This window comes from Dendronephthya gigantea, unplaced genomic scaffold (genome assembly GCF_004324835.1).
Source record: "Dendronephthya gigantea isolate DGI-Jeju-01 unplaced genomic scaffold, DenGig_1.0 000024F, whole genome shotgun sequence".
Taxonomy (NCBI): domain Eukaryota; kingdom Metazoa; phylum Cnidaria; class Anthozoa; order Malacalcyonacea; family Nephtheidae; genus Dendronephthya; species Dendronephthya gigantea.
Window position 1 is genome coordinate 1,453,204 of NW_021163034.1, and position 16,147 is coordinate 1,469,350.

General features: G+C 36.2%; 1 protein-coding gene across 2 annotated transcripts; it reads right to left on the reverse strand.

The window, feature by feature from the left end:
* Positions 1 to 1,711: 1,711 nt before the first annotated feature.
* On the reverse strand, positions 1,712 to 16,147 carry LOC114522856. 2 transcript variants are annotated; one of them, XM_028543624.1, is made up of 3 exons: positions 15,981 to 16,147; positions 3,475 to 3,723; positions 1,712 to 2,791 (listed from the first exon to the last, which is right to left on the reverse strand). In XM_028543624.1, the coding sequence occupies exons 1-3, from the start codon at positions 16,042 to 16,044 to the stop codon at positions 2,250 to 2,252; spliced, it is 855 nt and encodes a 284-aa protein (XP_028399425.1). In that variant the 5' UTR covers positions 16,045 to 16,147; the 3' UTR covers positions 1,712 to 2,249. The 2 variants fall into 2 exon arrangements, with proteins under 2 accessions (XP_028399425.1, XP_028399426.1); XM_028543625.1 differs by lacking the exon at positions 15,981 to 16,147 and adding an exon at positions 9,969 to 10,047.

A 16,147-nucleotide genomic window follows, 5' to 3' on the forward strand; every position in this document is an offset into this window, starting at 1 on the left:
TAAAATACATCGCAATAATTTATCCGTATTATGGCGGTTTTCCACTACAGGCGGAATTTTTCGCCTGATTTTCTTTTCAAATGTGAGAATAAGACCGAAGAACCACAGTTAATAGAAATAAGAAGCGGTTCTCTTGACCGGTCAAGTAATAGCTGCAAGCTGCAATACACTCATTCAACAAAAACGTCACTATCTTGGATCGTGATGTATTGTGGGACGTGGGTTACGATGGATAAAAATTACATTTAAAGCCATTGATCTTGTGTTGAGTCAGTTGAGATACAACACAAAAGAAATACACTTAACATTCTTCGAGGGTTATGAGGAAGTAGAAATCACTTTGCCCACCATTTTGGAATTTTTCGAGTCACTCTTTTCATACGTGTAAACAGACTTATCCTCATTTTTCCCAGGGATTTGTTTTCTTTTTAAAGTTTGCCCGTTTATATAACCACAAAAACAAATGTTTTCGCTTTCTGTCTTCCTTTTCATATTGATTCAAGCTTGATGCTTCAATGCATTGTAATAATTGTACTGACATGCTTTCATCTTTTTCGTTATGCCCGGCCGTTTGCAAACATCTTTGTTGATTTTCCAAAACAAGGCCGTTTTAAAACTGATAATATGATAGATATATGCGGTAAGCATCTACAAAATAGGCAAGGAAAAAGTAAATAAACTCCGTTCTTCTTTGATATAATAGCGGAAGTAAGTAAACTTTGTAGATCTACAGTTAACCACGAAGACGTGTATTGTATTCGTCAGACGTCCTTTAAAATTGAATAATCGAAAAATATACCGAGCAATTTGCACACTCATTTTAGGTGTCTATGAAAACTTCCTTTCTTTTCCTATAGCTTTTTCATCGCGGTCCATCGCGGCAAATAACTGAAACATTTCCACACACCAGTAGGTAAATTTGCACTTTTTCATTCACTTGTTTTAATAAAATTTTCCTTCAAAACAAAAATTGAAGGCATCAAATACGATGTGTGGATATATATAGTCCGATTGTAACCGACAGTGGTAAACTGGGAGGATTATCCAGGTATAAGGAAGAAGCTTGGTACCGGCTTGCTATCGGGTAAAGCCGCCTTAATACGACCACCCTTTTGTAATACGTCTCTAAATCATCGATTTGTAAAATGAATCAAAAGGCGTGATTTAATCCTCTGAAAGTACGAATCTATCAAATGTCCCCTTATACTTCGACCTCAGAATATTCACGCGAGACTCGTGGGCATACTCACCACATGCAGGAAGTGGGTGTGGAGTCTAAATTGGCGTAAACTTTCTATCATTATTTAGATTGCCCGATAAATTGAAAATGGAGTATATATCAAATAAATAAGGCGCTTTTGATATAGATTTTCACTTAGAAAGCTCTCCGGAAACCATTGACATTCGTTCTCAGTTGAACTGAAAATTTGATGATTCCGGTGATTCTAAGAAATTGTTAAAAAATAGCCTGTAAAGTTCGGGTCGGAAGCCATCTCAGTAACAAAAGAAGCAAGATACGGAGAATCGTCGGGCTCAGGAAACATACATGCATTAGAATGATGGACAAATTCTATGGATAACACTGACAAAAGAATTGTCAAGAAACCGCGGCTGTGTATTAAGAAGAATAAGAAAATGAAATCATATATACTAATCAGTTTTATTTAAGCGTAACAGCTTCAAAGAATTGCCTTTTAACTATGCTCTGACAAACGGATCTCAAATCAACACATCTAGTTTTCACCCCGAATTATTTGTAAGATTTTAACATTCATTTAATGTGCATTACTGATATGGTTAGACGGCACAGTCCAATAAATTTACATCTTCTGATATGTTACTGTACGTGTGTTGTAAATATATGTAAATATAGTAATATATACAAGTAAATATATATACAAATACAAATAAATGCTTATAGTATTTCCACTGTTACTTCATGTTACATTGTGTCTCTGTATGGGTAATCGAATATGTTCTTTTGATGTGCGGGTTTCCCCTCGCGACTACGATTATTATTGTGTTATACATAAATAGTTTTCTTTATCTGAACGAAAAGGTTTCGAACCCAGCGTATCTGTATATACGTGGTACAATGGGTTTGGTGTTTTGCTATATATTCGGCAAGTAAAATTTGCTTGTTTATATAAAGATCTGGTAAATGTGTTTCCAAATTTCTGCACCTTAAAGGAACTATGGGAAGGAAACAAGATTTTTGCAACAACTACGTGTTCTTCGCATCTGAAAAACTATAGTGTAGCTAGTCGCGGTCGTGATTGCGAGTGCATTATCTCTTCCGTGATGACAGCTTGGAGTGCATTTGATATGGTAAAGACGCACTCGTTTCTACACAACATTGTCTGCTCAACGCCAAAGTTGAATCCCAAAATTTTGTGATATCCTGACTTCAAAATGTCTACACTATCCCGTCGTGGAAACGTTTTTTGACAGTATTCCACTCTGCTTTCTTTCGCGGGAATTCCAGAGCGAACTTCGTCGCAAGTCGGTACGACTTCGTCGTACGTCGGTAAGACTTCGTCGACTGGTGGCAAATTGAGTATGTGCGACTCCTTTTGGATCCCGTTATTTTCCCCCCGTATAGTCTGTTTCCCCGGTGGGGTATCTAGTCCATAGTCGTCGGGACGTATAACTGCATTCAGTAATTCGTTCCACGTTCTTTTCGTACGCTCGTGATGAATAGGAGACGTGGGAATTTGAATTTTGACATCTCCACGGCCATATTCGATGTGAGTTGACGAGGCCAGAGGGTATAGTTCTGGAGATTTCATCACTGTAAAAAATATTTGTTGTTTGAGATTTTACAGTAGACGACTGACGATCGCGCCGACCAAAACAATAAAAAAGAGACTGGCGCTGGGCTTAATAACCGTGGGTTATCTATCATTCCAAACTAAATCGACTTAATCAAGTGCACTGGTTCCGGTATAGTGACTTTTATAGAACGTTTTCTATTATTATCCAATTTTTTTAAAGCGGTATAGTCTACTATGACATGTTTTGATAGACCAGATTAATTTACGGCAAGGTTGGCGGTTAACTCTTGACCGATAACTTGAAAATATTTGAAGCATAGTTTCAAACAAGAGAAACATATTTTGAATATATCACATTATGTAATATGACGTCACTTCTCCGCAGTGATGTTTACATGTTTATAGTGAAAAGGAAGTAAAGGAAGTTGTAATTAAAGGAAGAAAGTTCCGAAGTTCATTTTACGCGATCTTTACGATAAAAATAAACTTTTGCGTGAACGTTTGTATCATAGGCCGATCAGTACCATTCAACTGAAAATAACTGTAAATACTTTCCATGCGACGGCTTAGCATTTAGTATGAATCGCGCACGGAAACCAGTATCTCTCGGGTGGTGTAATTGAATAAAACATGTAAGGAAGCATTGTTTTCATATGTTAAAACGTTCAAAACCAAGTGACAATGTCAAACTTGCCCATACCTTGTCTATAAGGAGGTGGTCCCGTCTTCAGAATAAGATCATTTGGATAATCCAAAGCAATTTCCTCGACCGAGCTTGCCTGCGTGCTAGTGTTTTGACTTTCTGGCGTAGAATTTTCCGCCGTGGCTTGTTTTTTAATCCTGAGTTGAAGTAAAACCAGCAGTATTAGGGCTGCTGCGACGGCGATGACAGCCACAACGATAATAAAGATCTCCATCTGAGCCAATTGGATCAGTTCCTCTGATTTGGCTAGATAACGATAGATCGAAATGTCAAAGATAGCAAGGATGACTATCCTATCTCATTCCAAGAATATACGCGACAGTCCAATCTAGCCTATGGTCCAGACATGCATAATGCGATGATACCCGTTGAAAACTTTTTAGCCAATAGATCTGGAATGGTGAGGAACTAATATGATCGAGTTTTGAAACAATAGTGAACAGTGTTCATGGTTCGTTCTTTTGGAAATCAATTTCTATCGTTCATTGTTCTTATTGTTATCATCAACCAGTTGCAAAGCTTGTTCGCCTATATTGGTAGGTATCGACCCGGAAATTGTGATTCAATAGACAATTTGCATTGTCGACTAACAAATTAAATATCAGTTTCGACACAAAGCCGGCTCGCCAAAGTTAGTGTTGAAAAAAAGTTGAAAAGCTTGTGGTGGTAACGATCGAATTGCTGTAGAACGCAAAACCATGACAGGTGACACGTTTTACGAAGCACTTTTATTATTGGTAATATTTGTAAAATTTATTATCTTTCCATATTTTATATTTGAGTTGTGATAAGGGTCAGAGGGTAAGGGTAGTGATTACAGGAATACGGTTAGGATTATATAGATTATAGCATGAAGAAATCAGACTATCCGGCCCTTTCCACAGTAGCGTAATCTGGTTCTTGACATAGGTACGCATGCGTGGGCTCCATGCGTGGGACCCACGCGTGGTTAAAATAGGCAATGCGTGCGAGCAATTCGGGGTATTCCATAAATTCATTTGCATTCGATTCAAGAAATGAAAATTCTTAGTCTGAAACGGACCTAAATATTTGAGGGAAATACCCAACGCGGAAAGTTTCATGTCATACAGAGCTTGACTGACCAATCAAGCTTGCCTTGGTAACATCTGACTTTCCGCGTTTAACGTCATGAAAAAAGTCTATAATGTGTGATTACCACCAAACCCAGATTGTGCCAGGGCAGTGTTTGTGACTTTATATAATCTGTTCTCAGTGGTTGCCTTCGTCATCCAAAACAGTAATACATCCACTGTAAACCGCAGTAGTGACTGTGTGTTAATATAGTTGACTGTGTGGTAATGCATCAGCAATTTCTTTTACAAATATCTTCTGAAGCTTATTTTCTCCTGTATGCGGGAAACGTTTTTTACCGTTTGGTCGTGCACACGGGAATCGCTTTCCTGACTCAAAAGCTCGCTACGTTTATTCAAGGCAGCGTTCATTCACGAGAGGCCGGACTTTGGTTGATAAATAAGGCCAGTATAGATATTTCCCATACTAACTAGCTTGAGACATGGCTCTACGCACGGGACAGACGTTTAAGGTCGTGTTCAACAACTTCATCCGGCTAGACAGCAAATTCGGGAAGTTCGTTGTCTGACTGTATGTTTTTAATCAATCAATAGTTTAACTAAAGTATGAAATAATTCCTTTTTATGAAGCAAAGCTTACTCTCCGTTACTTATGTAATACATTACACATGAGTTACTGATAAGCAGTATCAAGAATTTGTCACTAAGTCGTATAAAAGACTCGTCGAAAAAAGTTACATAAGATCAAAAAATACTGGTAAAGAAATTAAGAGATTTTCAGGCGGTTTCAGAAGCAGAACTGAGAGTTTAAAGTTTGTTTAAAGTGGCTGGTAATCACTACATTGTCATTTGTATTGGGATGAGTTACAAAGTTCACAAATGTTTGTTTTCAGTCCCCAACAACACTCACCTTTATTTATAAAGTTATTAAAAAAGCCAAGGTCTACCTCCGGTAATTATCCCGGCTAATTTCTATCGAATCTCAGTCGACCCACACTGTATATCTTCACACAAGACGACTTGACAAACAGTTCAAAATAAACTCGATCGTGCCCAAATTCATGTAAAGTTAAGCCCGATGACGATATACCAATGAGTATATCTTGACAAAGGAATACACAATGTCAAGTGTACAGGAATAAAGCCAGGAAATGAGAAGAAGCATGCTTTCAAGACGACCACAATATAACCTGTAACTTATAACTTACGTCAGATAGCAACGAGTCATCATACGTGATAAATATCACTGCTATCTCTATTATAGTTCGCTAAATAGGAAGAGGCGATGCATGCACTTGTAATGCCATGGCAACTTATTACCACGCCAAACGCGTTTCGTAATCCCATTCCATTTGAGTTAACACGACAGAGCGACTTTTAGGAAAAAGTCGCAAAACACAAACCAATTACCATTATAAGAAGGAATTGACTCTAGCACTGAATTCTTCACCGATTTTCATAGAAATATGTAGGTGGAATCTTTCCAATGTAGTAAACAGAGAATTATGATTATACTGTATCAAAATTGAAGAATCGCCCGAGGGCAAGTCTTGAAGTACTATACGACTGATCCCGGAAATGTCACTGGACAACACTGAGAAACTATTGCCTACGTCAATAGTGCAAAAGATGAACCCAATATTCTCGCAAGTATATATTATATCAGCTAATAATGTACTAAGTATATTTCAGTTGAGCAATACTAATTTCCACGATATACTATATACATTATACAGCTCAAATTTGGTCACTCGCGCCATGATTGGCTGACAGTGTGGGAACAGTCATATTAACTTACCAGATTTAAAGAAACTGATCTCAATGGATAACTGGACAGCAAAATGTATGGTGATAATATTCAGCACAGATTGATCTCATGAACTCGACAGTCGTCTATGAATACTATATGCTTCATATACTGAGGCCTGAGTTGCCGCTTGAAAACCATGGAAAACATTGTTAGATTATAAGCCGGAGTGCATGTATTGAAATTTTTCGTCAACTTTGGTGAGTTCCCCTCCTCAAGCATTTACAAAGTGATTCGAGTGAAAACGGGGTCAATCCCAAATACTGTAATGGGTTTTTACCTCAACAGAGAGCAATGCCAGATTATTACGATTTTAATATTGAAAAGTAAAAACATGTTATAACTACAAAATATATAAAAAGTAAGGGGTAATTCAGAATTATTTCAGCAGTTTTTATTGCCCCTGGCTACAATGCCCACTCAGTGTATAAACACAATCAAATATATAATATAATATAAGATACATATATATTAGACTTTTTTGGCAATGACACAGAAATAAGTTGGTTTCCGATGAAGAATACCTCCCATATTTCAATGAATATAGACAGGTTGTCTCGAGTTAGGTCATACAGATCTTAATTTTATAATTTAAGTTCCTTTCGAGTTTCGACTCAACTCACTAACTTATATTGGGCACAATCGCTTCCGACATATGAATACGTGAATATATAGCAATATATAATTCTAAGAGATTCGATTTTCTTTTGATAGAGAAATTACGGTAATGAGTTAGTGTTCTACTGCATTAATTTCTCTCCATTATTAGTCTATCCTACAATCTGAATACCATGCATGCATGCGATCTGACCGCATGTTTACATACAGTAGCTTATAATATTGTACTTTGTTCAGCCGGAAAAGGAGAGTCTCGGATTTTAGAAGAATATGACCATCCATGGATCGACAGAACTGAATGTGGTAAATTCGATCATAACATATAAATTCTCCTACTTAAAATAATTATCAATGAATTGTTGAATTCGGCAAATATATACCAGCTATGATATTCGCCGTATCTTAGCATGAAAAATATGTTCTTTTCAAGAATATAATTGAAACCTGTCCTTTTTTGACATTCGTAAATACGGACATTAATCAAAGTGCCTCTTCTTTGATACAAAGAGCTCATTCGTTTGGTAAATAGCATCTATGACTATTGACATGGTCACAGACTTACAGCTAGTGATCTTTCGAGAAACATAAATAAAATAAATAATAAATAATAGATAATTTTTAGCTATGAAGTTTTGAAATGTAAAATATCGATGGTCATATATTTATCCCGGTAAAACAGTTTAATTAATTGATATACATAATAGCTACATTAGAAATATGTTTATAGTTAATATAGGTCTGTACTGATATATGTTTCTTTGCACGGGCTTGCGAATAACATGTTTATAGATAGCTATATCGGTGATATAGAGAGATATTGTCTTCTGAACGGGGCGAGACACAAAGATCTTTGACTTAACTAATGAAATATATGCATGCATGGCGGGAATGTTTTGAAAGAATATTTGAACGAGTGAATGAATACAATGATTGTGCTGAAGCAAAGAACAAGGAGTCTTTTAAATTGTTTACTTGGAGCTCTTGAGCTACAGCGTGTTTTATGTTAAGAGCTATCTTTGCACAAACCACAACAAGGAGCCGACATTTCTAATCATTTTGACAATAAAAATGTAAGAAATCACTCAAGGTGATTTTATTATTACCAATGTTATTATAAAATGCAATATACTATGACTCTTATTTTTCGGTTTAAAACCATGCATTCATGGCATAGTCTACGAAGTAGCTATATACCTATACATTTTATACGTCATTTAACGTGCACATGCATGGCATGGAATTTCACCCACATGCAGGCTTGAGCTTCCTGTTATATGAAGTTTTAATCTAACTTCATTTTTTATAGTATACATTATATCTACAGCATTGCCAAGGCTTTATCGTTTCAAATCATGCAAAATCATAGGAAAGCTAGTAACAGATAAGGTATAGCTATATACCGTCTTGCCGATTCAAACTTGGACTTTGGACATATGGCCTACGCTAGCTCTTAATTTGCATGTATCCCCCTATATTCTGCATGTCATTACATCATAAGGGGTGAAAGAATTGATCCATAATCTAAAATATCGCGTGTATATTTGTATATTAGCATCTTATGCAGAAACGATTAGAGAGTGCATGATGTATAGAACTAAACTTTCAGGCAGAATACCGGAGTGGTTTTATATTTCTCTAATAAAACTAAAACTTTGAAAGCTCTATCTACAGCAATAGGCGTTATATATAGCAACAAAGTATTGCTGAAGCTAATTTAGACGCTCTTTGATTTCATTTTGCTTTCATCGTATTTCGACAAATTACCTTTAATGGTTTCCGCAAGAAAACACAAAAATTAAAGGATCTTTTTTTCTACACGTTAATTGCATGATCATGCACATTTGCTATATTGTACTTGTTTGTTGTTCACATTATATTACACGTTAATTTTTGTGCGTTATGAAGTTTGACCTCAATACCCATCCAATGGCTTATATCATGCATGAGCTTACTACAATATCGGGTAAAAGTGATAGAACATTTTGTTCCCTAAGAACATATTGCTTCAGTTCAAATTAACATTGTCCCTGTGTGTTACCCGTGTCACGAAATAGTCAGGTAAACGTTTTTGAAGTGTTGTTTTACAATATTGAACAACCTCGAAGTTTTCCAGGCAGGAAAAACGGTGGCGGTGCATATTAATATATACTAATATATATGTAACTAGCACATTGCAATGCTGTACATACATACATGCATTCAATGCTTATAATTTAATGATTTTTACATGCATGCATGTAACTAGCCTGCAGCGCAGACTATATATTGGGGTATATATATATATACCCCATATATAGTCTGCGTGGCAGGCTGGCATGTAACGAAAATTACGCGTAAAAAATGTTCAATCGGGGAACACATATACGTTAGCATACCCTGATATAAGAAAGCGAATCGGGCAAGTATTTTTTTATATTTCAAAACTGTAAAATGCAATATGATCATCTTGAGATAGAAATCAGAAATTCAAACATATTAGATGAATATTGTAACACGGGGTGCATGGACTCGCTATTGTCCGAAACGCGGGCCTTTTCAAAACTTCCCATTTATTTGACATTGTCGAAGTCAAATTTGTCATTGTCATAAATGACGTATGGATTATTTCAATGATATCGAATAGTATTTGATAAATTTTGTACCATTAACCATAAATATACTAATGGTAATATGCCTAATATATATATGATAAGCATTAAAAAGATTAGCGCGCGCCATGCATCAACTCGAAGCATGTTTTGTGATGAAAATACAATTCGAAAATTTAAAAGAAAACTTTTAGTGCTTCTCCGTATAGGATTATTAAGCTTTGAATAAATAATTTAACAGTTTCAAACTGAGCTTTTAAAGCAAGAATATCAATTATAATTCATCTATCAACTATAATTTAGTCTTAGTGATTGAAATGCTTCTGGTTCGAATATTATTATAATATATATAATCATTAGATGAACTGATTTAATAATCCATATATATATAACTGATTCAACTATATTCAACAAATCCGAACTTACCAAAAACTTTACTGTCGGTTTTCTCGTATTCGCCCACTGGCTATTACATCCGTCTGTTGACCTCACACATCACGCACAGCGTTCACTTATAACGATTGTTTAATTAATATATAGGATTGTTGCTACAAATTTAGTGATGTAAAATTAAACGGAAAAAACGCCAATTTTTTTTTTAATTTTTTTTAAGCAAAATAAGCAAGTACCACTCGCCCGGCTGCCACGTCCTCTTTACATTGGTGTCCGATTTGCGTGACCCTAGCACAAATTGTATTTCCTAATGATGAATAATTACATTAATTGCAACTATCGCAACAGAAGAAATTAGCGTTGTCTTGGAGCTCTTATTATAATTACGGCAATTGCGTGACTCACATTCTAGCGCCCTACACTCTATCAAAAGGCTAACGGGTGGTTTCTTTGTAAAATATATAATTATGGTACATTATTTATCTTATCCATTCCACAGTTATTTCCCATTGAACTCGTTGGCTTGGTTTCGAGAACGTAATATATATAGATCTGATTTAAAAACGTTATAGGTATATATATATATATAGCCTGCTTGCAATCTTGTCGTAATTGGTGTGAATTTTTTCACGATTGTGCAGTCGACAATGGCCGATTTAAATGCTGAAAATAAAGATGAATTTACATCTGGACTATCTCTACTCTCTGGACTATCGGTGGAAACAACTTGCTTAGGACAACGGTGGAAACCAAGTTTTAATGTGTGCATACTGTGTTAGGACATTATTTGCACTGCACTCTGCAATGAATTTTCATGGTCTTTTGTTTTGAGCTCGATTCTGAACTAAATCTCTTGACTTTTTAATTAGGTAGACCACAAAGCGAATATATTTTTCTTTTTACCTTGTGAAATACACAGTTTGCTGTTTAGCTGCATGGGCGAATTTCCTGCACTGTCTGGGTAACTGGGTTTGTTTTTTACAGCCTACATGCACGTACGAGAAACCGCCTAAATTTTTTTAATTGTCATTAAACGTTGGCGCAGTTAGATCTTATTAAAGAATTCGCATGTTTCTGGCACTTTCTGCGGCTTCGTTCCCCCGAAAAACGATCGATAAACAATTAATTCATTTTGATATAACTGATGAGACAAAGAAAGTGCAAATCACCAAATCTATTACTATAGCTGTATATCAGTGATGCATTTTCCTGACCAAAATTCTAAAATAGCAATGGGTAATGAATGCAGACGTGTGGGAGCTACTGACGGACCACATTTTTGCCAGACCGACAAATACGCAAATAAAGCTTAGACAACAAAAATCCGTCTAATTCTCAGATTAACATCAAATAACACGGCAAAACTGGAATTATTCGCCGCATCAAAAAACCAATGGACTCACAACCTCGTGCAACAGTTAATCGCTTTTATTACAACAATGACTGTATGTATGAAAAGAAATGATCGAGATTGATATAAATCTATCGATAACAGGAAACGGAGTTTTTATTCTGGCAAGTCTGGCTGAGAAGTTGGACTCCGTAGCTATATATCACCGGAGTTAGGTAATATATCAAAGCGGTTTGCTATTGAGAAAAACAATGAGCTCTCTCCATAGATATGGTTCAATAGTTATACTCGTATAATTTATACTATATCGTTCTCAGCTATAGTGACCCCATGTATTATTATGGACAATCGCAAAAATGTTGAACAAGCTCTTTGATTACCTGTTGCTGGTATAAGAGTAGCAATCGCCGGAAAAGAAATATTTCGGTATCACTTCTTCTAACGTTCTCACAAAGTTCTGCAGGTCATACGTGACGTTATAATCGAGGTTTTTTTTATATATAACAACGCGTGATGCAAGTGTGGAGTACCAAGTTACACTTTGTCTTACCCACACGTACACGCATACCAGCAAAATCACCAATTTAGGATAGTTGAAATCAGAACTCATCAATAATGTTTAAAAGTCTTCTCAAACAACATTTATTGAATACACTTATACATGTAACGGTCGTATTCATAAACCCACGTTAGCTTTAAGAGAGAAGAGAACTTTAGCTTGACGTTTACGACAACCCTCCAACGGCAAATAGAAAAATTCATTTTGAATTTTCAAAACAAATGCTAGGTTGCTGAGGCCGAGAAAATTGGTGCGTTATTTTCAAACATAGACTAATTACTGAGACAAATTGCGGTCGAGAAAGTGCCAAAAATCTTTAAATGTTAGTTTGAAATTAGCCTAAATTGTGTCAAGGTAGAATGACGAATATCATGGACGTGTCAAGAGAGGGTGTTTGGAAATTTCTTAATAAGCTAAGCTAAAGACAAGTACGACTGCATGTCACGTTCGACCCGAATCGCGGGACATGGCTGGGTGACTATGAGTGATAACGTCAATTCGATTCTAAACATGCTCGAAAATATGCACCAGCCCAAATTCGATCTTAAATATAAAAAAAAACAATGGAAATGGACTGGCAATGGAGCCAAGTTCGGCTTCAAATTGGCTTCAAAGAATGATGGAAACCAAGTTAACGTTCCAGTTCACATAGAGTCCATTGCTTGTAACTTCTAGTACAGCAGGCTCAACGTCTTTTGCTTGGTGCGGTACTTAATATTATAAATATGTAGCTTGACACTAGATGTGGAGAAAACTCGTTTACCTCTTGTTTGGGATTATTTCCTTACACTAGCTACAATTAGTGTACTGGTCATGCATGGTCATGGTCCGGCTGTATTTGTATTTCCTAATCGGATCACGTGCCAGACGGGTGATCCGTTCCATCAAGAGGCCGAACTAATAGAATAGATTATAAAATTCTTATAATTACTATACACTGACAATTTCGATTAGGGCGTTGGTAAAGACTGGACATGCAGATTACGCATCGTTTCAATGGATGATTTCAATTTTATATACTCAACTTTATGGATCGAAGCAGAAGTACCGAAATACAACCAGACAGAACGTCTTAGAATGTGTCAAGTTTTGAACGACCATCAAAGTTCAAATATTTTGTATTTATCATATCAATGAGCCGCGGAAAGAAGCTATTTTTGTACGTAGTACAACCGTACATGCAAAATTCATAAACTTAACTTAATACCATAGACTTAATACTATGACACAGAATTTACACCAAGCAGTTAATTCCACACTTCTAAAAAATTAGTTGTGCTACTAATATATGCGTAGATAAAGCGAAGACGACTTAAGCCTGTAAGTGTCCATTTTTTGTGGCGGCCATTTTTATTGTAGACGCAGCAAAGCTAAGACGATTCGATGCCAAAAAAGGCGTCACAAATTAAACGACTTGCTACACGTCTGTTATCACGCTGTCAACAATAAAGCTGTCTTCGCACGGCCTGTTTTAATTTGGTGTACCAACTTATAAACAAGTGTTTACAACTTGTAACAAGCTTAATAGCATTATCAGACTTAAATGCGCACTTTGCTTCTTCCTGAGAAAGAAGACACGGAATTTAAAGGTTCCTCTAATGATTTTAGCAGATAAGAAGAATATAAGGAAGACAGTTTGTCATTCAGTAAATTATTCAGTTACAAACAGAGAATTATTAACCAACACACCTTTGTCTTAATTTGCATCGTTCAGGCGGCTTTGGTTTAAAAAACCTGGTGCTTTATTTAGCTTAATAACAATGTTGACATTAGCCGTCAAGACTACAATACAATTGCTTCGCCGTTTGCATGCCATAAACCTCTTTAAATAATTTTAAACCTTAGTTGTTTTTCATCTTGTGTTATTTAAAACATGTCAGGTCAATGTATTGACGAGTTTGTATTCTAATTCGCTATCGGTAATCCCTGACCTTGGCATGTCGCAGTAATCCTTGTGATTTACCGATGATATTGATTTTATGTTCTTTATTCCTTTATATCAAACCGGAAAGTACCCTCTCCAGCCTAGCTGAGGTACACCAAACCTTTTAACATCCCGAGGATGTGCTTACAAAGAACCGGATATCTCTTGCAATGCGTTTCATCAAAAGATAAGCCAAGAGTATAATAATGCTAAGTTGCGAAACCTTTCTTCGCTTTTTTTAAACATAATTTTTCAATAACTGTATGTTATTATTAGCGTGATAAATTGCTGGATGCTGATTGGTCGAGCGGAGTACAGTTGTCAGCTATTTCATTCTGTACTGATCCAGAAGTACAATTTAAAAACGATTTTCCCGCAAAATAAACAAAACGGCGGTCGGCTGTTCAGTTTGTATGCAAATATATTTCTGGAGGAACTATGAAAGACCAAAAAGATAAGCGAAAATTCTGCCAAAGTGCAAAATCATGATTGGATAAAAGTCTGGTAAGACTTTTTGATTTTGACAAGGAGCTAGCATGCTTGCATGATAAAGTTATAAAGGCTGGCAATAAACCGCTACAAATATTTTAGACTTTTATCATAAAATATTAATTAATGCATGTAAAAAACAAATAATCATGCGATGTTGCTCGTATAATTAGGGTTAATGGTACTCGTGATGGTGATATTATTGACAGTTAGTAACATTGATGCGCACATTGACTTCAAATGGTTCAAAAAGTAAACGTTTCACATTATATGCTATATAGATAATTTAATACCCCTTTCAGATGCAAAACTCGACCAAAAGAACAGATTACGGACTATACTTGTATCGTACATCAGAGCATTTATAGATCGATCAAAAGCATTAAAAACTGGTGTAACTGGCCAGCCGTCACCCACTTGTGGCTAATTTATGACCAATCATGTTCCGATGATGAAAATTCTTTGTGAAACGTTTGTGCTCTTCACAAAACACTTTTCGATTAATTGCATTTGCCTCTGGGCACCGACCTTGTGTCTGGCAACAAGTTCATGAGGTTTTTAGCATAAATTGGAGATCTATAAGTATAATTGCCAGTGATACATTTGAACTTTGAAGCTAAGATAACATATTTGAAATCCATCAAGAAAGCTTTACCCTCACATGTATTATAATCACTGAATAGAGCTGCCAAATCTCAAGGCCTAAAGCCCCGCAAAGAGGGTAGTTCTCCTGGAAACTTTCCTCGCTCAGTTAATTTTTTCTGCCTACGATAAACAATTATACTTCAATGAGGTCAGCCCTACATATGAACAGTTTTTCTGCCTCAAAACCTGGTCCATGTCGGCAAGGATGAACAAGTATTTGTAAAGTTAAACTTGTCAAACACTTGTTGTTCAGCGAAACAAATAGAGCTTCTCAAAAAATAAATCGCGTCTGTCAGGAACTTAAAAGGGACCCTTATACTCAAAGGCGTTTTGCTCGTAGCTATCAACGTTCCGGCACGCGATTGACCAGCGCGCGAGTTGCACGCACAAGTCAAAAGAACTACAGAGGAACGGATAGGTTAAACCACAACTTTGCACACGCAATTCTGTTGACGGCTTATATGACATCAGAATATTTATATTTCGCTACAGTACGCAATTCGCTCGAGTAAATTGCGTCAAGACTCGAGTATGTTCGGAACTATGCACCCATTATGAAATTTAAATTTATCAGTCAAAAATAGAGTAGGATGAGCAGGAAGAGTACAGGAAGAAAAATTGAACAAAACAGCACGAGTGTACACGTACACCGCGTCTGTATAAATATACGTCAGCCCCCGTTATACAGCAATACGGTTTTATTGCGACGAATTTCACCGTTCAACTCAAGAAACTGTTTTTCCATTCACCTGTTGTCGGTATTCTGAGAAGTTACAATACTCCATGCATGTGGGAGGTTTTAACAAGTCTGAATAAAATTATTGACGAGTTTGTGACAAAATTGGCTATCTTGGCGTTACAAATACATAATGAAAACTCTTGACTTGTATTTTTAAACTTATGTATAAAAGGTTCCCTTTTATTATTAGGAGGCTCAAAATTATTAATCTTATAACCTTATTATTATATTATATTATTTTGCTAATTAAAAATTCAACTAGCTGTTCTTCGAAATATACAAACGGTCGTAATGAACTAAACCGGCTCCAGAATCGAAACTTTTGAGTGTCAACTTACCAGTAGGTGGTGTTTCCTTGTGGATGTTAAACCTGATCACTGTGTAATTTCCTAAACGCTTCATCGCAGAAAGATTTCCCGAATCTCTGTGTCAAAAATTCTTAATTCTCTCGAACTTCGACGTGCAATGTTGTATTCCCAACCGGTAAACCGCTGCCTCACGCAAG